Here is a 23,731-nt window from a genome sequence, read left to right as displayed (position 1 = left end):
TCGAATTGGCTTTTTAATGTGGACGATGTGAAACAGACCAATGAAATTTCCCAAGAACAAATTTTAGGTGACCCTTTCCAAATATTAATTAAGAGAGACCGGCGGTTGTCATTCTGGTGTGATCAGCACAAAGCATGACAACAAAAAAAATCTCGTGTAAGCACAAGAAACTTAACCAAACAGGAAGTCCCTAACCAAATAATGATTTTGTAACTAGCAGCTCACGGGTTCTTCTTCTGCTTTTTCTTTTCAGGGCTTAAAGGACTCGGTGGTTGCTGTGTGTTTTTTTCCTTTCTGTTTTGCAGAATTCTGACATTAACTTGAGCAGCTTGCTGTCAGTCAGGGTTGATTGGTTACAGAGAAGAAAGTAAATTTGAATCAAATGAAGAAACCTAAGATTATGAAAGCGGATGGACTCCCATGTACTGACACCACAACGTGCATGTAGATAACTAAAGAGAGCGTATTTTATATTTCTGATGCAACATGCAATGGCGGAAAGATGCTCTATCTGAATAATTCTGTTTTATTCTGGAATTGTTTCTTGTTGCATATTGTATGAAAAGAAAGTTAATTCAGGTAATTGGGAACTGACATCAGATTAAAAACTGGTACTGGATTGAATTCAAGGAGCCACAATGGCTTCCCCGGACCAGTTGTGAGATGAATGTTTCCAAATCTTGTCTTGTTTATTTAGGCTTTGTTTTAAGAGTTAATTTAAAGAGTGGTTCAAGAACAAGGACAGCCCCCAGAAGTGCAGTCTCTAACCCAGTGAGCCCCCTTTTTACTTGCCTGCATATTTCTGGCTCTCCTACTCCACGTGGTCTCCAGTGGAGTTTCTCAGTTCCTATCCTGGCTCTCAATTCCTCAGAAACTCAATAACACTTTCGCACCTAACACTCTCGAGCTCAAAACCCTTCCGGTTCCCTAATGACTGTCCAAGAGTGTCCACAGTTCTTGAACCATGAAACTCTTTACACGATTACATAGCAGATTTCAGATGCACATATCCAATATGCTTCTATTTTCTCAAAAATAAACCATAATTCCATTAAGTAAAATCTTCAAAACTTTAGGAAAAAGTTAAAATGTTACATATAATCTACACATTGATTTGAACAAATCCCAGACAATGCAGGACTTGCATTTAGCACCTTTTCTAGTTCCATATACAGAATTTTCATGTTAAATTGTATCTGCTTTCTTAATTAATACAATATTCATTATTTAGTGAGACAATAATAAAGAGAGCAGTTTGGCTTTGTCTAAACTGTCACCGTGCCCCCCCCCCCCCCCCCCAAAAAACTGGGCTCACATACTTTAACATTTAGGGTCAAATTCTACTGTGAAGGACAGATGACTACAGTGGTCTGTAAGGTAAGTTAATCATCCGCCGTCCGCTTGCCATGTCGGCTTAAGGTCCGTTTCCACAGCTTTGCCATTCCTCGTTCCTGTTTCGTCACTCCGCTGAAGTCTAGGTTTTTTAAATGAGGTAGGACTGTAATCACATAGTTCCTAAAAAACATAATCTAAAATTATTGTGTGTTTTTCTACTTTCCATTGTCTTTTTTAACCCAAAGAGAAATTAGCAGGTAAGTCTGTAAGCCTACAATTACTTCAATTTTGGTCACATTTATCCTCTTCAGGAGTACATTGATGGAGTCAAAGGACCCCTCTATCCATCCATCCATCCACTTTCTGAACTGGCTTTTCAAAGATAGCCAGGATCCATCATGGAAGCATGAGGCTTAAGACAAGAGCCAACCTGAGATGAAATGTCCTGCACTCAGTCACAGTGGGCCAGGTTAGAGTTACAGAATCAACCCAACAGAAGGTTTGTTTAAGGTGGGCATTCACCACATGAATACTCCAAAGAGAGGGCATGAAACCAGGAGCAAACCTGTGAGGAGGTGACAATGAGCACGTTCACTTGTGCCTTAGTAACCCAGTTATTCACAGAAGCCCGGTTTTAAAAAATGCCAAGTTTATCCTGAAAGCTGATTTATACTTCTGTGTCGAACCAACAGAGTATGTACACAATTGCCCACATAGCTTATGGCCATAGTGACGGCATAGCCTGACATGCACCTCCTCAAAATGTGATTATGTGTTGATGCAAACCCTACACAGACCCCTAAGTCTCTGATTGGGCAGTTTGGTAGCTGTGCACTTCCTGAGATGCATTTCTATTCATTTTCTGGTTTGGAGCTTGGCGAATGTATGAAAAAATAGAAAATTATGAGGGAGAAAATGTATAGCAAGAGGAGCGGTGATCCTGGAGGGCAAAACTGCTTGCATTTAATGGATCATTCACTTTTTTTGCGTGCTAAAACACCGCCAACTAGCGTTCAGGTATGTGCCTGCGACGTGCTGCACAAGTATGAACCATTTTCGATGGCGAGCTTCTGCGCATAGCCATGGTGTAGGCCTGACATAAAAGTCTAGAGGAACTGGGATATTGGTCTCTGAGAAACCAGGTTAACACACAAAGATTTCTCCACTGACAATCCGGTTATGTGGCTGTTTAAACCCTTAACCGGGTGGCAGTTAAGAATTTCGTAGTCCATGCATGTCTGCTACACTCTGTTAGCCTCTGCATGTTAATATAATCTTTCAAAACAACTCTCTGTCTCAAGTTTTTCCTTCACACACATATCCAGCAGCTACAGGTACAAACACAGAGGAAACATCCAAAAAGATCAATTTCCTTTGGTACTGTAAATGCTCAGGCCATCAAAATATTGTTTCTCCTGGTTGAATTAATCTGTTTCAATATTTCAGAAATCGTTAAATGTATATTGATTGAGCTGAACGTAGAGTGCTAAGCACAATCTCGTGAGACACAGGGTCAGTTGCAGCGTGCTGTCAGAGCGGGATGATCCTGTGGTGATCTGCTCTTGGTCCGTATTTATGGGAACAAGACTAACGTTCAGGTTTAGTGCCATTGCAATGTGCCCAGCAGCCGATCAAGACCAAAACTAAGTGCAGGTGCAATGTGCATCATGGAGCTGGTGAAGGAGATCAAAGTTGTGTACAAACGTAGACCACCTTGTGAGCTTGTCTGCAGGATTTATTAACGGTGGGTTATGTTACATGTTATGTAATTAACACTTAACATGTCATTAATATATTATTATATTAATAATTAGGGGGCTTCACTCGCCCACCCCCGGGTTTAGTTTACCGGATATACAATTTAAAGAGATTGTTATTTTCATGGGAATTGTTACATATGCATTATTTTCACTTTTACTTTAAAACTTTTGTAAAAACAATACTTGTCCTTTATTTCCAGCCACGGGAATGGTTAAATCTCTTTCTTGCAGGACGTATAACGCTGCTCGTGTTGTGAAGGGGGGGCAGCTGAACGCATGCTAAGGAGATGCAGTCGGATCATGTTGTCTTACTGCTGCTGCTGGCGAGCTGTCTGTTATGTTTGTTTGCGCTGCGCGTCAATCATTTCAAAGCCTGTACAGCAGCTGTCCTTTTGCCACTTCGCGTCTCTGCCCCTCGCGTTGTGAAAGGGGTGGCGGGCTGAACGCACACTAAGGAGAAGCGGTCGGATCATCTGCTGGCTTCCAACTGCTGCTGCTGGCAAGCTGCGTGTTCTGCTTGTCGTTGTTTTAAGAGCTGGGAGCGCATGATGTCTGTGTGCCAAAAGCATTTCAACAACTACTTGGTTAGACGTCCGTGAACTTGTTTTAAATGTTGTCTCACTGCCTTCTCTCGCATGACATAAAAATTGCAATTATGTTGTCCCTGCGAGACGCTCCGTGGCCAATTTCTTTTATCTCGCGGGTCTTTTAAGTGTCTTCCGAGAAGATCACATCTCGTCTCCCTGGTCTCCTTTCCACCAAGACTTTTTTTTATAATAGAGAGATATGTATTAATAAATATATTAAAATATTAATATATTAATTAACATGTTATATGAGCTCCGCACATATCAGACATACAGTTACAGACATAAACGAGCACTTCTATGCCATTTAAAAAAAATATTGAAACCATATTATATATTTATATTTGAACTGAAGTATAGTGTGATATCGAATCAAATATATTTGACTTAATGCCACAGAAAAAGACAACCAATGCATAGATTGTGTTTTATCCTGGTTGGCTGAAAGTGTGCATTGAAAGACGCTGCCAGTATTTTCCATGGGGTGGGGGGGGGGGGAGCGGACGATGCCGATGGCTGACCCTGCTCTCTGACCCCCCCAAAGGTCATGCACTCATTTTTCCTCAGGGATTGATATAGTAAATCAAATCAAATATATCTTAAAATATGTACAATATAATACAGTATCTCTATATGATGCATTATGTATTTTATAGAACCTGTGCTGCAGTGAGACATTATTTACGAATTCTGTCTAGGCTCTGACTAGGTATTTTATACACTTCGATTACTGTTGAATTAATTTGGTTACTAGGAAAAGTTTTTTGCATAATGACGGACACGTATCAACTCATCTGTGTCATCTACATAATTGGGAAATGAGTTACACAGAGAGACAGTTATGCTTCCGATACGATTATACTAATATGTACGTCTTGTTGCTATTATTTACTGTATTTGGATTTTAGGGCCTTTTCATACCCTCGAAGTGAATAACGTTTGCAATAACATAACATTTGCAATAATTTTTTTTGCAATTGTAATTATTTTTCATCAAGTTTACATGAGGATATACTTTTTCCCCTGTTCTCTGGCCCTTTAAATCAAGATATATGTGTAGCGGCACATTGTTAATGGAGAGAGGATGAGAAGTTAATTGCTGGTGCGCCGCCATTAGCAGGAAATCCGACAGGCAGCTGAGCAAACCAAGGAACAGTGCAAAACTAAAACAAGACTAGCTGCAGAGCAGTTAACCTTGGGACTGATCTTGTTGCGCTGTTCAGTGAGACAGGACATAGACTTGAGGATCATCTCGTCTTGGTACTACATAGTCCGGTCTTGAGCCACTGCTTGTGTGATGTTATCTCAGGTACGTTGCAAGTGACCCACTTGCTTCATGGTTATTTTTGGATTCACGGTGGCCGATGAGGACATTTAACTTTGTTGTGTGCACTTTAATGATGCTGGAGTGTTTTGCCAATGAAGGACTCCATAAGTGGACATGCGCATGTAAATGTGGGTTTTTAAGAAACCAAGTTTCTGCCTTAACCAGGTTACTCACCTTACCCGGGTTTTGTGTGTGCATGTAAATACTCTTAAGTGTTCCACTAAAGCAATCCTGCACGCCACTATTTTAAATTGTTTGCACTCAAGTAGAACATTGGCCAGATTAATAATATAAAAAGACAGATTTATATACAACAATACAATAATTCTAATTTTTAGTACACATTTTAACTTTGGCACAAGCACCAAAGATAAAGCCTCAAACTGGATTAACAACATGTAAATGGATGAATGAATATCTAAAAGTGAAGATTTACATTTGTACATTTTCACTTTTTTCATTTTTCCAAATGTTGCTTCCCCATTACAGGTTCAAGGCAGTAGGAGGCCAGTCCAGCAGCATCAAGTGCAAAGTAGGGGCCCATCTACCACTGGCACACCTTCACATCTCTGCACTTTTTTTACCACAGAGAAGATGACTGGCACGAAGAGTGTCCGATCTTACCTGTATCCCTTCTCTCCTTCGATGGGATTTCCGTGCAAAGTTAAGTTCTGCAGGTGGGGCAGCACTGCAAGTTTGTCCACTTCAGACATTTTGGGAATGCCATTGCCATGGAGGTACAGCACCTTCAAGTCTTTAAAAGAAGTCAGAACCTGAGGACCAGAAACAAGAAGGACAGACAGATAGATTGACGCTGTACTACTTTGTTTGTCCCAGGGGGCATTCTGCTTTTTACATAAGCTCAGTAAATATTACATCAAATAAGAACAAACCTCTAAAACACACAAAAAAAGGAGAAAATGTCCAACTTGGTTATTGATAAGAACGCTGTCACAGTCACATTGAGCCAATATAAAGGCGTATTGGCTTAAGTATGAAGGAGCCACAGTAGCATTTCTTGACGACTTCTGCAGATTAATCCTTCAATATATAAACTGCTTTTTCTTTCCTTCTATGTATATTTTACCATATGATATTGCTGCTTCACTTTATTACACAAAACATGGAAGAACCAGTGGCATCGTTAGGGGCAGTTTCTGGGGCTTTAGCCGCTGATCTCAGGCATGTACCCTATGAGCTTTGAGAGCAAACCTGTTCAGTGCACATTTGCCTTTAGCCCCTAATCTTTAGAGGCCAGCCCTGGTTTCTACTGTTTAGTGATCTTATAAATGGCCGTTGACAGTGCAAAAACTCCAAGGGGGACCCCTGGGCCCGAAGATAGCAACACCTCTAGTCAGAACATAGTGGTCTTATTTTTACATTTAGGAACATTTAAGCCACTATGTATAGCCCCCCACTCAAAAATTATTACAACAGCAAGGCCGATTAATTTGCTTTTGCTGTGCACTGAAGACACTTGTGTACGAGATCAAAAGATGAATATGAGAAGAGAGATCAGAGTTTCAGCTTTTATTCCCTGGTGTTACATCTCAATATGTTAAACAACATAGAACATCAGACATTTTGTATCAAACCACCCAATTTTTCAAGTGAGCAAAAGTATTGGCATGACAAGTGGCAGGTGTTTCTTGTTACGCAGGCGAGTCACGTCAGACCAATTGTGTACCATTAAGTCACCCCGGCTATCTGCTCTCCGTTTATGCTTTGACTTTCACCTGTCAAGACTCCATTTGTAGTTAAGAAGGTCAGACCAACATGAAGACCAGAGAGCTGTCTGTGGGAGAAAAGCGTACCATTCTGAAGCTGAGATAAGGGGAAAATCCATCAGAGGTATTCCAAAAATATTGGGCATAGCCAGAACTACAATTTGGAATTTCCTGAAAAAGAAGGAAGCCACTGGTGTACTGAGCAACAGGCATCGAACCGGTGGTCCTTGGAAAACAACAACTGATGACAGACAAATGGTGAGAGCATAGAAGAAAAACCCCATCATAAACAACCACCAAAGAGCAGGGGTGGAAATATCACAGCCCACTGTTCGAAGGAGACTTGGAGAACAACAATATATAGTAGAGGACAAAGTACAAGATGCAAAGCACTCAACAGCAGTAAAAATCAGAAAGCTACATTTAAATTTGCAAAAAAAGTACAGAGATGAGCCACGACAGTTCTGGAACAAAGTGTTATGGACTGATGAGACAAAGATTAACCAAAGTGATGGAAAGGCCAAAGTATGGAGAAAGTAGGGATCTGCTCATGATCCTAAACATACAAGCTCATCTGAGAAGCACGGTGGAGGATGGGTCATGGGTTGGGCTTGCATGTCTGCTTCTGGAACAGGCTCAATCATATTTATTGATGATGTAAGTCATAATGGTAGTAGCAGAATGAACTCACAAGTCTACAGAAATATATTGTCTGCCAATTTATGGAGAAATGCATCCAAACTAATCAGAAGGAACTTTATTATGCATCAAAACAATAACCCAAAACACACAGCCACCTCAACAATGGACTTCATCAGGGGGGAAAAATGGAAAGTTTTGGACTGGCCAAGACAATCACCAGGGGCCTCATGTATAAACGGTGCGTACTCACAAAAATGTTGCATAAGCCCATTTCCACGCTCAAATCGCGATGTATAAAACCTAAACTTGGCGTAAAGCCACGCACATTTTCACGGTAGCTCCAACCCTGGCGTATGCAAGTTCTCCACTCGGTTTTGCAAACTGGCAGCACTCAGCGTCAATGCAGTGCTACTGTTCCAGTGTGGTTTCCCTTTCTTTTTCAGATCCACATCCCTGACGCAGCTTTATAAATACACTGAAATGAACCGCATATTGTTTATTAGTTTAAGGCATCTGATTGTAATTAACTTGTAACAATATAATGGTCCACAGAATGGCCAAACAATTCCAAATACCATATAGCTGCTTTAGTGTTGTTACTCTCAATGCACCACTCACAGCAGCTGATCGGAAAGAGAATTATCGGTATACAGAATCAAGCACATGCTGCCTCAGCCATGCTGCCTATTGAACTGCTCTCATCCGACAAACGCTTCAGAGCCTTTCCTGTTCGGACCACATGGTTCAGAAACAGTTTCATCCCAAGAACTATAAATACACTCAATCAGTCCATCAAGTGCTCCTTGTACTTATAAGTACAATTACCCCACTGTAAACTTGCACTACAGTTATAATATTGCACAACCTGAGCCACTTTATAAAGCGCGTATTTACATATGATGACGATATCATTTTTAAGATATGTTTATTACATTATACAGATAAAATGTTAACGTCATTTAAATAATCTATATTGTTAATAATCAAACATGTGAGGACACGGTGTCGCAGTGCTAGCGAGGAGCTGGCATCCCGATTGTTCCTGCCTTGTGCTGTATTCTTGCTGGGGCTGGCACGACACTGCGGAAAGACAGGTGGATAGAATAATTAAACACATACTATGAAGATATTTCAATGTTCCTTAAAAGTTCTGAGGAATCGCCATTCTAAGCTTACAGATGGCTTAACATCTATTACAGAGCTGATTGTGTGGCAATTGGTTATTTGGAGAAAGAAAAGGAAGGACAGGAAAAGAGACAGTACTGCTGCAATAAATTATTTAATTGAAGGTCGCGCATGGAACAGCAAAAATCTTGCGTGAGGCAGGAACAATCTGGACGAGGTGCCTGCTCATCACTATCACTGCACCACTGTGTTCCCATGTTTAATAACATGCTTTAACTCCTATCATCATGAAAATGATATGACATATACATCTCAGTATTTTAATTATTCAGAGAGCTGTAATATTACGAATGTAATGGATTCTGTGTCCTGTCGGAGGAAGAGAAAGAACGGAAGCATGTAGTGATTCACACACATAGAGCACATAGAAGATCAAATACAAAACAAAGCATTTAACGTGATGTTCTACTTTAATGACAAAATAAACTACGTGATTAAAGTGGAAATTTTGAGATTAAAGTTGACTTTTCTTGCTTTTTTTCCCCACTGTGTGCATATTTTTTTTTTCTCTGTACCCTAATAAGCTTTCATATGACACTCAGATGGTGAGCTATGACTCGCCTTTTCACGGTGACTTTAATATCTGACCGCTTCTTTTTTATTTCGGGCACTGTGCAACTTTGTGAACTTGAGCTTTCGAGTTTCTCCGACACACTATGTCACTCATTCAACTTCCTTTTGTTGTTTATATCACTGCTTAAACCAACAAATAGTAAGTTTTTCTTTGCCTCCACTTGGTATTCGCTGAAATTCTTCTAATTTCCCCCGTGCTTTTGCCATTGTCTTTTCACAGAAGGCTGAGCTTAAGGGCTATTTATATTGATTTGCATATTCAAAGAGGCTTACAGTAATTCTGGGAGGAGTTGTGGCGGGACAGCAGGCGCGTGAACGTGCATTATTTTTCACTCTGACCGGGATTTATGTAGCGGAAGAACGTGGTAGTTGGCGTTCGCACAGTTTTATGCATCTGGATTTTTTTGTGTGTACGCACATTTCCACTTTTGTCCGTACGCCATGTTATAGTGTGAATTCTACGCACGGCGTTATACATGAGGCCCCAGATCTTAACCCAATTGAACACGCATTTTACCTCCTGAAGAGACGATTGAAAGAAAACAAACCCTCAAAACTGACAACAACTAAAAGATTCTGTGGTAAAAGCCTGGAAAGGCACAACCAATGAAGAAAGAAGAAATCTGGTGGGGTCTGTGAGTTGTGGGCTTGATGCAGTTATTGTGAGCAAGGGATACACAACCAAATAGTAAGTATTTTTGACTTTAATTTAGTTGAAGACATTCTGCTTCAATACTTTTGCTCGCATGAAAAACTGGGTGGTTTGATACAAAATGTGCTGCATTCTGTGTTGTTTAACATATCGAGAGGTAAATATTAGGGAATAAAAGCTGACACTAATCTCTCTTCTTATATTCATCTTTTGATCTCACACATCAATGTTTTCAGTGTACAGCAAAAACAAATTCATTGGCCTTGCTGTTCTAATACTTTTGGATGGGACTGTACACTGCTGTCCCAGTGACGAAAAATTTGGACGTGAGCGTCAGTAGGCTTTGTGCCCTAGGAACCAAGTTACCCGAACTATTCAATAACATTTCAGTAATTATTTACGGCTCTGATGCTGATATTTCTGATTATAAAACAGGTCATTATGATAGCAACTGACAAGAAGAATTCATAATCAATTGCAGAATAATGGTATTTGAGGGTTCCTTTAGAGTGCTTCTTCCTCTTGCACAATTTGGCTCAAAAACTAATCAGCACTTCGTCATCTCATAACAGGCTAAAGTTTCGAGTTTGTAATTTTCCGTCCTGCCATTTTAGCTCTAGAACTTCCTCAAGAAACTACGACACACAGAGATACTCACCTATCATTGAGATATCGATATTTTCGGTATCAGGGGACCCTAAAACGTCGAAATCTGTCAAAAACCCAAGATTGAAATTTTTGATAAATCTAAAGCTTTCGCTCCTCACCCCTAGACGATAGTTTATGGAGGGGGAGGGTGCAAAGCAAAAAACCCCAAGCGCTAGTGAAGAAATGGGGGAGTTGTTCACAGCCCATGTGGAGTTTGCATGTACAGAATAACAACCTGCTTATTCCAGAACACGGAATGACAACTTTTTCCTCACTTGACTTGCCTGTCACTTTGTCTTCATTTTACTGGTACAAGATGCAACAGCTCTGTAAATAACTGGTCTGACCATCACTCTGTACATTTTAGCATGTCATTTTTCGTTCAGTTATGGCCATTCATCCAAGACTTAATAGACAGCAGCAATTTTCCACAAAGCAGTTACTATTACCATCATATCTGACAATGAATATGAGGTTCTTATTCCACAGTTGACTACTGGTTTTATATACTACTTGGGGGTTTGCCCCCTGCTTGCTTTACTTGTCAACCGCCCCTCCCCCACCACCACCACGCTTCCTTGTTACAGCCACCTCACATCTCTGCCACTCGTGTTGTGAAGAGTGGGGCTGAACGCACCCCAAGGAGATGTGGTCACTCCTCTGAAACCCCCTCTTAAACGGTGATACAATGGAAAACAAACACAGTTTTTCTTTTATCTCCTCTTTGCTCGATCAGCTGCTGGATTGCCACCTGATCTGCATATCGTGTGGCACTTCGAACATTTAAAAGTCTGTACAGCAGCTGTCTTTGTCATCTACTCTTTGTCTTTTATTTCCGGTCCTGGGCGTGGTTAAATGTCTTGGCACAAAGTCTCCTCTCGTGGGACGCGAGTTCTTGATATTTTCTAGTTTATAATTTAAAAGCGGAATTAAGAATATGAAAATCTAACAACATCACATTAAAAGTTTTGATAAATTCTGAAAAGAATGATACCAAACATAAATATGTAGGTTTTAAAATAAAGAGTGACAAAAACATCACATAAAATTGTTGCACAAAATCGTTGCAGTTTTAGGCTTAGGATTTTATGTATATAGAGTAGATTTCACCAGAGTAAATGGTAGTAGCAGTCCATAATAAAACTTATCTAAGTCTCCATTTGTCGCCGTCAAGGAATCACTCAGGGCCTCAGCCCTCTCCGTTTCACACAGTGGGACACTGAAGTCTGAGGTCTCCGAGGCAGTAACGAAGAGCTCGTCCAGAAGAGCTAAAGTGAATAAGCAGACCTCTGACATCAACTGCACTTCTCTGCACCATTCAAAATTATATTCTTGTGCTGATGGCAGTTAGGGGTCCGTGGCAGTGCACAAGTTTAAAAAAGCTCCGGGTGTGCGTAGGTAATGTGTTGATGCGGGAACTGGCGGAGCCCGTGTGCACATGCAGTTGTGTGCAGTTCAGCCGATTTCTTCATCAGCGCTCTGAGGTGTGTAATAGGGAGGTCAGTCGTGGCTGGGCTGGTGCCGCTACAGAGAGGAGGCAGCTGATCAGGAATGCGGCCCCAAAAGGAGCAAACAGACCCCGGCTGCTCCTAATGAGCGCCCAAGGAGCCGAAGTGACCAAAACCTTGGAATGGGCTCCTGCTGAAAGTCGAGGGATGGCAGTAGGAGAAAGGAGCAGGGCTCACGGGATTACCCGCAAAAGGCCACAGCATGGTGGTGGAAACACAAGCCAGATTTCATGGATGGCTGCGGTTGATGGAAAGCATCTACTACTGTAGAGCAGGTGGGAGGGGTGAGCAGCAGGGTCATGGTTTAGAAAGAAGCACAGAGGCTCGTAATTGGTTTTAAAAGGAAGACTCTGCTCAACTTTAACTGTTTTTAGATTATTTCTTTTTTGAAGATTTATCCTTCACTGGGGACACTGTTTTTTCAGACTATTTATTAACTTATTTATTGAAAGAAGAAACTGCACTACACTTTGTCTGAGTAAAAATCACTTTCGCACATTACTGGGAAATCATCATTCACAGGGAGCAATCGAAAGCCCCAGTCCCCATCACGAATGAGGCTCAATGGCTGATTAGACACAAATCGATCCATTCAGTTTATAGCGTGTGCTGCCTGGACATCTAATGGCACCACTTAGTGGTTGATGGTTGAGCTCCCGTTTCTCTGCTGTGTGATACTGCAGGTCTCTCTGAATTTTTTGTTCTGCTGAGAAAAACTGAATAAGCAGGAGGTGACCGTGGGTTTTTGTAATAGTGGATAAGAAATTCTACGAATTACTAGGATTTACTTATTTACTGCTTTATAAAGCAGCTGGTGATTGTGTGTTCTGTGGAGGGTCCTTGAATGGCCTTACATAAAATAAAGACTGATGAGTTAATGGACTAGTACTAGAGTGAGTAGAATATTAGGGCACATATGTGATTCAGGACGCCATAACTGTCATTATGCGAACAGAAGGTGTTTAGAAAAGTGGAAAGCACAAAGAGAACAGATAGGTCCAGACTTGGGAACTCAAAACTGCTTCAGCCCGTGCCAGTTTATAACCATCACTAAGACTGTGTTTCGTAGACCTTGACACTAGTAAGACAGAGCTTAGCAAACAGAGCAGTGAGATTCCTGATTGACTACTCTTATTAGTCCCCTAATCTATTCCAGTAAAATTTGCACCACAATTACAGCTTAATACTGTAGAAATAACAAACAACCTCCAGGTATATTTTGCAAATGAAATACCAAATGACAATTTCAATTAAGATGGTATAATACTTCAAAAAGTTAAAGCAGAGCAAAGTGTTATAAAATAATAACTCTATAAAGAAGGGTGACCTGTTTGGATGCACTGTGGTAGTGTAGTCCTAAAGTATTGAGATGAAGACATTTCTATTCCCCTGCCACTCTATACAACTTTTTCCAACGATTTCCACTCAGGGCTTTCACTTTCATAATCTTAGTGAGTCGTAGTCAGTCATGGTGGATGCCCATGACCGGGGGCAAGTTAACAAACTTGGGGGTCCCTAGGCTGAGGCCAGCCTCAGGCCCCTCATTTTAATACAAACACCCCACCTCTCTGCACCATACCTTCAGGTAGTAACCCATAGCATTCATAAAATGCAAATAAACTCTGTGTCATTCGATACACACAATGTTGCTTCTATAATACTGCATATTATGGGACATAGACACGTGCTCTATAAACTGCCAGTTTGGTTTTTAGACAAACCATAAGGTATCAGCAGCTGTGACTGAAGGAATAGGCAGTGCCAATCAGTTACAAACACCACAGCAGGGGCAACAAGGTTACTTTCACCATACAGAGGGAGCCTTGTGCTGTCTGGCTAGTCAACCTACAACATAAACAAAGACCTCACGTGAATGCACAACACACAATTGCATAATGTACATCCCTGCCTTCATAAAAGTTTTACTCTGCCGTTATTTGCAGCAAAATGCTTTATGATTCCTGTGAAATCCAGTTGTTGAAGGGTATCACCTTCAAGGGGCATCAGTATCACGTTTTTCCTATTCCATTATCGACCCCAGTCAATAAAGAGCACTCCTTATTGGCATTAGTGACAGGAACTTCGAGGTGAACTTGAATTATAATGTGACCTGTGGCTTTTGTCCAGACTGGCACAGCACAATCGGCCGCACACCAGTTCTCCCGGCCCTCTTTAAATGCCTTCAAACATATCACTCCCTTCTGGTTTATACAGTGCATCCGGAAAGTATTCACAGCGCATCACTTTTTCCACATTTTGTTATGTTACAGCCTTATTCCAAAATTGATTAAATTCATTTTTTTCCTCAGAATTCTACACACAACACCCCATAATGACAATGTGAAAAAAGTTTACTTGAGGTTTTTGCAAATTTATTAAAAATAAAAAAATTGAGAAAGCACATGTACATAAGTATTCACAGCCTTAGCCATGAAGCTCAAAATTGAGCTCAGGTGCATCCTGTATCCCCTGATCATCCTTGAGATGTTTCTGCAGCTTAATTGGAGTCCACCTGTGGTAAATTCAGTTGACTGGACATGATTTGGAAAGGCACACACCTGTCTATATAAGGTCCTACAGTTGACAGTTCATGTCAGAGCACAAACCAAGCATGAAGTCAAAGGAATTGTCTGTAGACCTCCGAGACAGGATTGTCTCGAGGCACATATCTGGGGAAGGTTACAGAAACATTTCTGCTGCTTTGAAGGTCCCAATGAGCACAGTGGCCTCCATCATCCGAAAGTGAAAGAAGTTCAAAACCACCAGGACTCTTCCTAGAGCTGGCCGGCCATCTAAACTGAGTGATCGGGGGAGAAAGGCCTTAGTCAGGGAGGTGACCAAGAACCCAATGGTCACTCTGTCACAGCTCCAGAGGTCCTCTGTGGAGAGAGGAGAACCTTCCAGAAGGACAACCATCTCTGCAGCAATCCACCAATCAGGCCTGCATGATAGAGTGGTCAGACGGAAGCCACTCCTTAGTAAAAGGCACATGGCAGCCCGCCTGGAGTTTGTCAAAAGGCACCTGAAGGACTCTCAGACTTTGAGAAAGAAAATTCTCTGGTCTGATGAGACAAAGATTGAACTCTTTGGAGTGAATGCCAGGCGTCACGTTTGGAGGAAACCAGGCACCGCTCATCACCAGGCCAATACCATCCCTACAGTGAAGCATGGTGATGGCAGCATCATGCTGTGGGGTTGTTTTTCAGTGGCAGGGACTGGGAGACTAGTCAGGATAAAGGGAAAGATGATTGCAGCAATGTACAGAGACATCCTGGATGAAAACCTGCTCCAGAGTGCTCTTGACCTCAGACTCGGGCAACGGTTCATCTTTCAGCAGGACAACGACCCTAAGCACACAACCAAGATATCAAAGGAGTGGCTTCAGGACAACTCTGTGAATGTCCTTGAGTGGCCCAGCCAGAGCCCAGACTTGAATCCGATTGAACATCTCTGGAGAGATCTTAAAATGGATGTGCACTGACGCCTCCCATCCAACCTGATGGAGCTTGAGAGGTGCTGCAAAGAGGAATGGGCGAAACTGGCCAAAGATAGGTGTGCCAAGCTTGTGGCATCATATTCAAAAAGACTTGAGGCTGTAAAGTGCATCGACAAAGTATTGAGCAAAGGCTGTGAATACTTATGGACATGTGATTTCTCAGTTTTTTTATTTTTAATAAATTTGCAAAAACCTCAAGTAAACTTTTTTCATGTTGTCATTATGGGGTGTTGTGTGTAGAATTCTGAGGAAAAAAATGAATTTAATCCATTTTGGAATAAGGCTGTAACATAACAAAATGTGGAAAAAGTGATGCGCTGTGAATACTTTCCGGATGCACTGTAAGTAAAGTAGGGTACTGCACTGGTGCTCTGGTTCAGTCCGGACTCCCAGCCAATGAATCATGTTTTACCTTTTAGTGATCTCATTGTTTAATTACTGAACCTTTATTCCTTCTCTTTGCATTAAGAAAAGTGTAGCAATGGCATAGTTACATCTATTAAGAAACGGCTGTATTTTTGCTGCATCTTTAAACGTTTAAGTTTATATTGTCATTTTCTTTTTAACACTGTGGGTTGGCTCTCTTAATTGTTATCCATATACTGAGAACGGGTGATAAGCACATCAGACCCCAGGGCGAGCAACAATGTATGGCAAAGTATAGCAAGTTATTCACTAGTTTCCTTAATACACTCTGGCTTAAATAACCAGAACATCAAAAAAAACTAAACCCGTTTGAAAGTTCGCATCCTTGTAAAGTGTTCAGATACAGGAAAGGAAATAAAATCAATGAGAAATTTTCTATTATAAACACCTAATCTTTCAACTTACGTTTCACCACTGCGGTCACTGATTAATCAATTCTATATTGTATGTATGTATACACTTGTATAAGGTTAAACAATGACATTGAATTTTGGGTAGTCCTTCCGAAAAGACAACCAAGAACGAATGCCATTGTGCTGGTCATTTCTCCACGCTGATCCCGCTGCAGTCCTTTGCACATAAAACGGTTATTTAATTAAAAAATTACAAAACTGTCCCGGTCTCTTCTCTCCGCTCAAGCATTTTCTCTTTTGCATCGGTTAGGCGGGGCTGAGCGTCAATGCTATCGCGTGATTGGACAGATGTATTGAGGGTGCAGCTTGGTGTGGACCAGTCACGTCGCGCCTCTCTCTCTCTCGCTCGCTCGCTGCTATTCTCTGCCCGTCTTACCGCTTGAAGCTCGACAGCAGAGAGAGAGAGAGAGAGAGAGAGCGTCAGTCTTTTTCTCGTTAGCTTCAATGACTCGTCAATTCTTGTGCAAAGTGCCTCCGTAAAGTAATGATAGTGTTGTCCTCCTAAGAAGTTACTGAACTGCTTTTAATTAAATGAATCCAATAACTTTTTCCCCCCCAAGGCAGGACCCCACTGCTCCCTAGCCTACAGCATAGGATAACCTATTCATTAGTTACGTCCTTGATCGCAACTGCCGGTGCTCGGCAACTAGACAATGATCAACTAAACAAGATCTGATATTTGCATAAGGTGTCGAAGTGGGCTCCCGTGCGCAAGGGTTGACAACCAATCAGGGCTCAGCCAGAAATACGATGTATACTGTAGACACAAATACAGGTGAACCCAATGAAATCTGCAAGGTGAAGAAGTGCAGGGAAGAACAATGGTGACCTCAAAAAGACTTAAGAAAGCCGGTATTCCGGACCATGTCATTAAAAGGAGCCAGCACAAATATCTATTTAAAACTTCTACTGTGTGCTCTGTGGATGGGCTGCAGAAATATGTTGACCCTGGAGTACGTTTGGTGGAAAATACGAAATTTGAAACTGTTGTGAAGTTATGAGAGAGTTGTGTAATCCATCATCCCCTTGCAATTCCTATTTATTTGATATCTTTGAGCAACTGCAATCCTTAAGAATGACAAGCTCTGAAGTCACTGAGTGTGAGGCCGGTGTTTGTTCTTTGTATTGTATGGAAATCCATGTTTATTGTTTAAACGTAAAACTAGAAAAATGACTTACTGGTTCAATTGTGCTGAGATCGTTAAAAGAAAGGTCAATCCAAGAGAGCAACTTGATGTCCTGTAGAAAGAAATCCATGACCTGTGTGAAGTTCCTCAGATCTGACAAGATATTATTATTAAGTTTTACAGCTCTACTGCAGACCTTTCCTTCTGGGGAGCGTAGTAGTGGACGCAGACCAGCACGGGGTTCCTCAGACATGGCTTCTGAAAAACACAGAAAGAAGTACAAAACAATCTAACTTTCATTAAGAACAAATGATGCACAATAAAACTACTTGTACTATTAGGATAATGTTTATTCGTTTTCTTTCAAGCTAACATAGTACAATACAGTAACACATATCAAAATACATTTATTTAGACCTCAAATCACACACGGTTACTTTCAGTCTCTCTGTAGGGATCTGTAGACCTGAGTGTTAATGTTTGCAGTGCATCATCCATTCCAATGTATTTTCCAATGTGTGTAATAATAAAATAACACTGCATTTGTCATTCCAACAGATGGCGCATCACAAACATTTGCAGTAATAAAATGCATTACTACAGATATTTGTTATGCACCATCTGTTGGAATGACAAATGCGATAAATTTAATTACTATAAATATTTGTGATGAGCCATCTGATGAAAGAACAGAGACATTGCAACTGGATAGACACTAGACACTTACTGTATATATTATTATTATTATTATTTCAGTTTATGTTTCCAACACATCCAGAATAGCATGAGATAAACATGTAGAACTCAAATCACATTTAAGGCCCACTGGTTTAGCATATTGTCTGCAGTGTGGCGTAGTGGTTAAGGCCTTGGACATCAAACACTGAGGCTGTGGGTTCAAATCCTTTATTGACACCGTGTGACCACGAGCAGGTCACTTTTCCTGCCTGTGCTCTGTTTGGAAAAACAAAAGAAATGTAACTAATTGTATCTGAAATGTTGTAAGTCGCATTGGACGAAGATGTCAGCCAAACAAGTAAATGTAAAATATGAGGGATGCATTTGAGGTGTAGTGTAAGTTTGAAAAATTGGGTTCTGTGACGTTTGGGGACCCCTGATTCCGCTCTTTTTTATAATCTCATACATATTTCAGTTCATAAAGAAAAATAACATGTATGTTTACCAACTTATTTCTTTTCTTTGTTAGCACAAGTCAACAAGCAGATGACAACTGACTAAATGTATAAGCAGTGGTGATTAAAACAAAAAAGAAGCCAGTCAGGGTCAACCATTTCCTGGAAGATGTCTGTGAAGGAACTGTCTGATGTGATGTGTAGCCCTTTAAACATCCCCACCGTCACTGTAATTATCGTACACATGGTCTTAAATTTGATTTTTTTGTCATTATAAATCAGACACTGTCCTAACATGCTGGGGATCTTGGAAGAAAAAAAAAAACAAGTCAACTTTTCAAAGTGAAATTCTGCAAGATCAACTGTTCCTGCAGGGAATTAATGGCTGGGCAAGAGAGGAGAACACGTTGAAATCGTACACAACAAAAATGTTGAGGTTTTTCATAGCAACATCAAATAAAAACAATGTTGCGCCCTTATTTTTCCAAAACAGGGCCAGTGGGTTCATTCCTGTCAAGTTGACTTTCTTTTATTAAAAAGTTGTCATGTCAGGGTGTGGTATATAAATGAATTGTTGTGCAGTCACCGCATGGCACTGACTTCAAAGCCTAAATATGATACATAAATGGTCTAATTGTGACTAGAAAGAAAAACAAGCACATTTTATATCTTTATAGAAGACTGCAGTTTGTCTAACAGACAAGTGAAGTGCTGTGATTGACCAAATAAAGTGACCTGCCTCTTTGTAAGTAATCATTCCCTATAGGTGATTTAAAAAATGAAGATCACTCCAAGGTAAAACACTGGTCACTCATCTGTCATTGCTTTATTTTAAAAACACGTATTCTCAGAAACGACTGCTGTGGTCCAATCCTTGCCCTGGCAGCATTTGGCACAAGACAGAAATGAGCTCCAGATGGAGTACCAGTCCTGACAACAGTTACTCAGAATCACCATACAATCAAAGCTTACAGAGATGGAGTGAAGTGAATTACCCAGAGACAACGTGGAGCTCTCCACACTGGACTGCAGTTTGACCGGGGAGCTGGGAGGCAGCAGCATTAGCTGGTGTACTACAGTGCAGTCAAAGGCGATGCTTACAAATTTATAAATCTATGCTAGCATGGACAGCAAATCAAAAAAACAAGCCCTTCCAAGAGTTTCCTTCACATAACGGCCTTCCTCTCACTGACTATTCGACATTCCAGTCTTGTCAATTGCAGTAAAGCTTAAATAAGACGGAGAGTTTTTCCCTCCAAGATTTAATGGTTTTTCAACAACCCTTAAACATTTAAACGTGCAGCGGTCGCACATGCTTTCACAAATTTATCAAGTTTAAAGACAGCATTGTAAGTTCAAAATGTGAGTGTACCTTCCACCGAATTGAGGCACTTGAATGACAGATCCAGGGGTGGGCCGTACAGCGGGTCATTTTTGGATTTTTCAGCCATTGCAAATCACCTGAAAAAGTAAATGCATTTTTTTTATATAACTAGTAAAAATAACAAAATAAAAATTAGAGTAAAGTGATTTGAGAGAAAGAATCTTCTCCCCAATCTGTGGAAGTTTTTTGTTGTAATTCCTGGAGAAACAATTATTACTGAGATTCTCTATTTAAGAAGAAATACTCTGCATTGTATAGAGGATTTAAAACTTGTATTATAAGTTAAGTTCTCCCATGGATAAGTTGGGATTTGATTTTACTGTATATAATTTCCAGTATTTTATAATGTCGGTCATATAAGTCGAATGTGGAAAACTCACGCTATTGGTCCAAGAGATTATGATATGCTAACGCCTACCTGAGAGAGAAACCATGGAGCACACTATTGTGCCTACGTGACCACACGGTAATACCCAAACTATTCTGAAGAGACGCTTGCAGAGTTTTGTGTTTTTTGTATCTCACACCCTCATAGACCTTTATCATAAGAGCATCCCTTATTTACGATGGAGCATTCGATCAGAAGAAAATATGAAGCTGGTTTTAAATTAAAAGTCTTTGAATTGGCGAAAGAAACTGGTAACTGTGCTGCTGCAACAAAACTCGATGTGTCTGAGAAACTGATGTGAAAACTAGAAAAATGACTTACTGGTTCAATTGTCAATAAGAGTTGTATTTTTGAACGGGCATATAAATCGGGGTTTGATTTTATGATCAATTTTTCGGGTTTTACATTAGATATATCCAGATTATCCATATTTTCACCCAAAACCAATGATTGAGTTTGTATAATTTGCCCAAGGGGAAATGACCTAGCCTCCTGTCCCATAGTTCAATCCCCAGTTTGGGGAGTCAAGAGTCGGGAGAGGAGGAAAGGGAGGAGTGGAAGGAAAAGAATTGTCCTTCAACCGTTAATTTGGATGATGCCTGTCTGGAAGTAATTTGTTAAGTAACAACATTCTTTATTTGCACAAGGGACTTGTGCTGAAGTAATTGTGTCTGAGGTTTGAGGCTCTGTGATACTCCCTAGTAGCCACAATATACTGTATATGCACATACTGTACTTTTGTGAGTGTTTTTGACAGGGGATATAAAAATAATGCCTACATACATGGCCTTTGTGCATGAGAAACCACACATATCTTTCACAAGGTAGTGTGGTTTAGAGACTGACAAGTTGGACTTTTGTCCTAGTGTGACCCTGAGTTTAGTCTCTTAATCTGCACATCCTCCAGCTGCAGAAAACAAATCTAAATAATTGTAGTATGTGCCTGCATAAGTGCTTGTAAGGTGTCTCAGGACGGCATTTGTTGTAGAAAATTTGTAATATAAAATTGAGGCTGTTAATATCCATGTAGTTGTCTGGTGCACAGTTCACAACTGCAACTGTCCTCTGTTTAACTTTATTTTTAAAGATAACAGTAGGCATTGTGGACTAATATTTTAACCCAGGAATACCACGCTAAGCACACTACAGCTGTCCATTGCAGAGTCCTGTAGTGTCTTATTGCCCACTTCCTCCCATGTCACACTTCTGCAGATTTTTAGGGCCTTGCCTCCTGCAGTCTACCACTGTGTGAATGTACAACGAGTATACTGTATGCATCCACTTGCACTTACATCCACCTTTAGTTGACTGGCTGATTGGATTTGATTTTAAGATAAACTGGATTTTGGATGTGCATTTCATAGCAGACCCTGAACTATGGGTGCCCGAGCTATAAAGAAGTCAAATGTTAGTGTACCGGAGACCTTGATATTGAAAACTGGTCGAAATGCGCATATAATGACAATACGCCAAACATTCCACAGATCTTACATTTCTAAGGTCGTCAGTTAAACTGCAAATTTCATTTTGATAAAAATGATGAAGCAATGGAATGCAGTATGTTCACGACTGATAATTTAATTGACGCTTTGTGTCGCTCTTTTCTTTTTGTGGTACCGTTTAATCCTGTTTCTCTTGCCAGTTATGATAAAGGTAACACGAAACTGTGGCATGGTTTTAAAAGTTTCTCTCTTTAAAAATTGCCTGCCTGCATCAATGTTCCTATGTTATAACAGGAGTTCAAACAGCCGCGTAAGAAGTCCGTGATTGAAGTTGTTCACCCGCGCGTCTTGCCCGACCGATTCTCTTATCGACACACGGTTAATTACATCGTCATCGTCATCCCTTCTGTGCATTACATTTATTGTTGTTTCAGAGTTATTAACTTACCATTGCTGACGTTGATGTTCACGCTTAGCAGTGCTTCGCGGAATCCCCAACAAAGTTCGTAGTCCGTAGCAACAGGAGGGAAAGAATGGCCTTATGGGGAATGGAGTCTCTGTTTGCTGAGCATGCCGGGATTTGCCGTTTCTTGCATTATCTGAAAGAATCGGGAGGGGTAAAAGAAGAGACGTTTTGATTTAAAACCGTCCTTATGTAGGGTTGCGAGGCGTCCCTTATATATGTCCCATATTGGATAATTTTGCCCCCTGGCCCGTACTGACCTTTCAGGGACACCCAAATGTCCCGTATTTATTTCATTTTCGTATTTCGTAATAGAGAAAAGCCAAGCAAAATTACACCTTTTATTGGCTAACTAAAAAGATTACAATATGCAAGCTTTCGAGGCAACTCAGGCCCCTTCTTCAGGCAAGGTGTAATCAAAATATTCGTATATCAACATTTCGTAATAAAATATATTTTACTACCTTTTTACGGTACTTACTTGTAACTTTATAAGTAATTATACTTTCTTTTCTCAGATTCTCTTGATGAAAATAACCCAAATGTAACGAGGACACTAGTGTTTGCTGCCTGTTTGTAACTTGTTCAGTTGCAGTGGTTAGCTGAGGACAGCGACACTCTTACCGTTTTGCTCTCCAGCCGCGCTGCTGTGCAGTTCTGTATCAGCACTGCAGCATACAGTGTGTTGTTACTACTTGCCACGGCCCACTTTTTTTCTTAACTTAAAAACTAATCCATTCATCCATCCCAAGATGCCAAAACGTAAGTGTAAATTTCGTGATAAATATGCCAGTGAATCATATAGTAATATAGAGAGAGATTTTAAGAGTGTCCTGTATTTCTAATTTTCTAATGTGGGAACCCTATCCGTATGACAAGTGCTAACGGGATAATTGTCACCGTACAAATGGAATGTACACTTTGTGCCATTATTCAGCATTTTCATAAACACAGAGGTGAGTAATTGGCTTTAGTTGTCAATGATGAGAAATTTTTAGAAGCGGTATTAAGGCCTTTTTACTCCGCTCTGTTTTAATACATGGTGCCTTCTAGCTAGTAGCATGTTTATTACAGCTGTTTAAATATAATAGACATGAGAGGAACATCAACAAAATGTACCCTCTTGGGCTGTCCTGTCAGCATTGGGCACAAGGGTGGAAACAACCCACTGACACACATCCACACTCACACCGTCCGAAATTAGCAGTTAACTTAATCTGTAGGTCTCTGGGGACCTAGCAGGAAAATCAGAATAACCAGGAAAACCTAAGCAGACATAGTAACAATGTTCAAATGCAGGCACAATATTGAAGGAAACCAGTCGTTCATTTAAATGTCATTGTTTTCATTCATCTGTCTGGTGTTTATAGAATTAGTACAAGAGGGGACTGACATGATGTAAACAGTAATGGTCACAGGATGACATCATATTTTTGTTTATACTAGGGGGCTTTGCCCCCTGCTCACTTTGCTCGCTAAACCCCATCTCTACTGCCAGCCCCTTATCCCCGCCAC

At 40.6% G+C, this 23,731-nt stretch overlaps 1 protein-coding gene across 2 annotated transcripts; it reads right to left on the bottom strand.

Annotated features, from left to right (window-relative positions):
* lrrc51 (leucine rich repeat containing 51) lies at positions 1-22,310 on the bottom strand. 2 transcript variants are annotated; one of them, XM_028799364.2, is made up of 6 exons: positions 22,202-22,310; positions 19,912-20,000; positions 17,603-17,664; positions 17,459-17,518; positions 5,634-5,782; positions 1-1,515 (listed from the first exon to the last, which is right to left on the bottom strand). In XM_028799364.2, the coding sequence occupies exons 2-6, from the start codon at positions 19,988-19,990 to the stop codon at positions 1,383-1,385; spliced, it is 483 nt and encodes a 160-aa protein (XP_028655197.1). In that variant the 5' UTR covers positions 19,991-20,000; positions 22,202-22,310; the 3' UTR covers positions 1-1,382. The 2 variants fall into 2 exon arrangements, with proteins under 2 accessions (XP_028655197.1, XP_028655196.1); XM_028799363.2 differs by having other exon boundaries at positions 17,459-17,664.
* Positions 22,311-23,731: the final 1,421 nt, after the last annotated feature.

This window comes from Erpetoichthys calabaricus, chromosome 4 (assembly GCF_900747795.2).
Source record: "Erpetoichthys calabaricus chromosome 4, fErpCal1.3, whole genome shotgun sequence".
Classification (NCBI taxonomy): Eukaryota; Metazoa; Chordata; class Cladistia; order Polypteriformes; family Polypteridae; genus Erpetoichthys; species Erpetoichthys calabaricus.
This window is presented reverse-complemented; position numbering and strand designations above follow the sequence as displayed.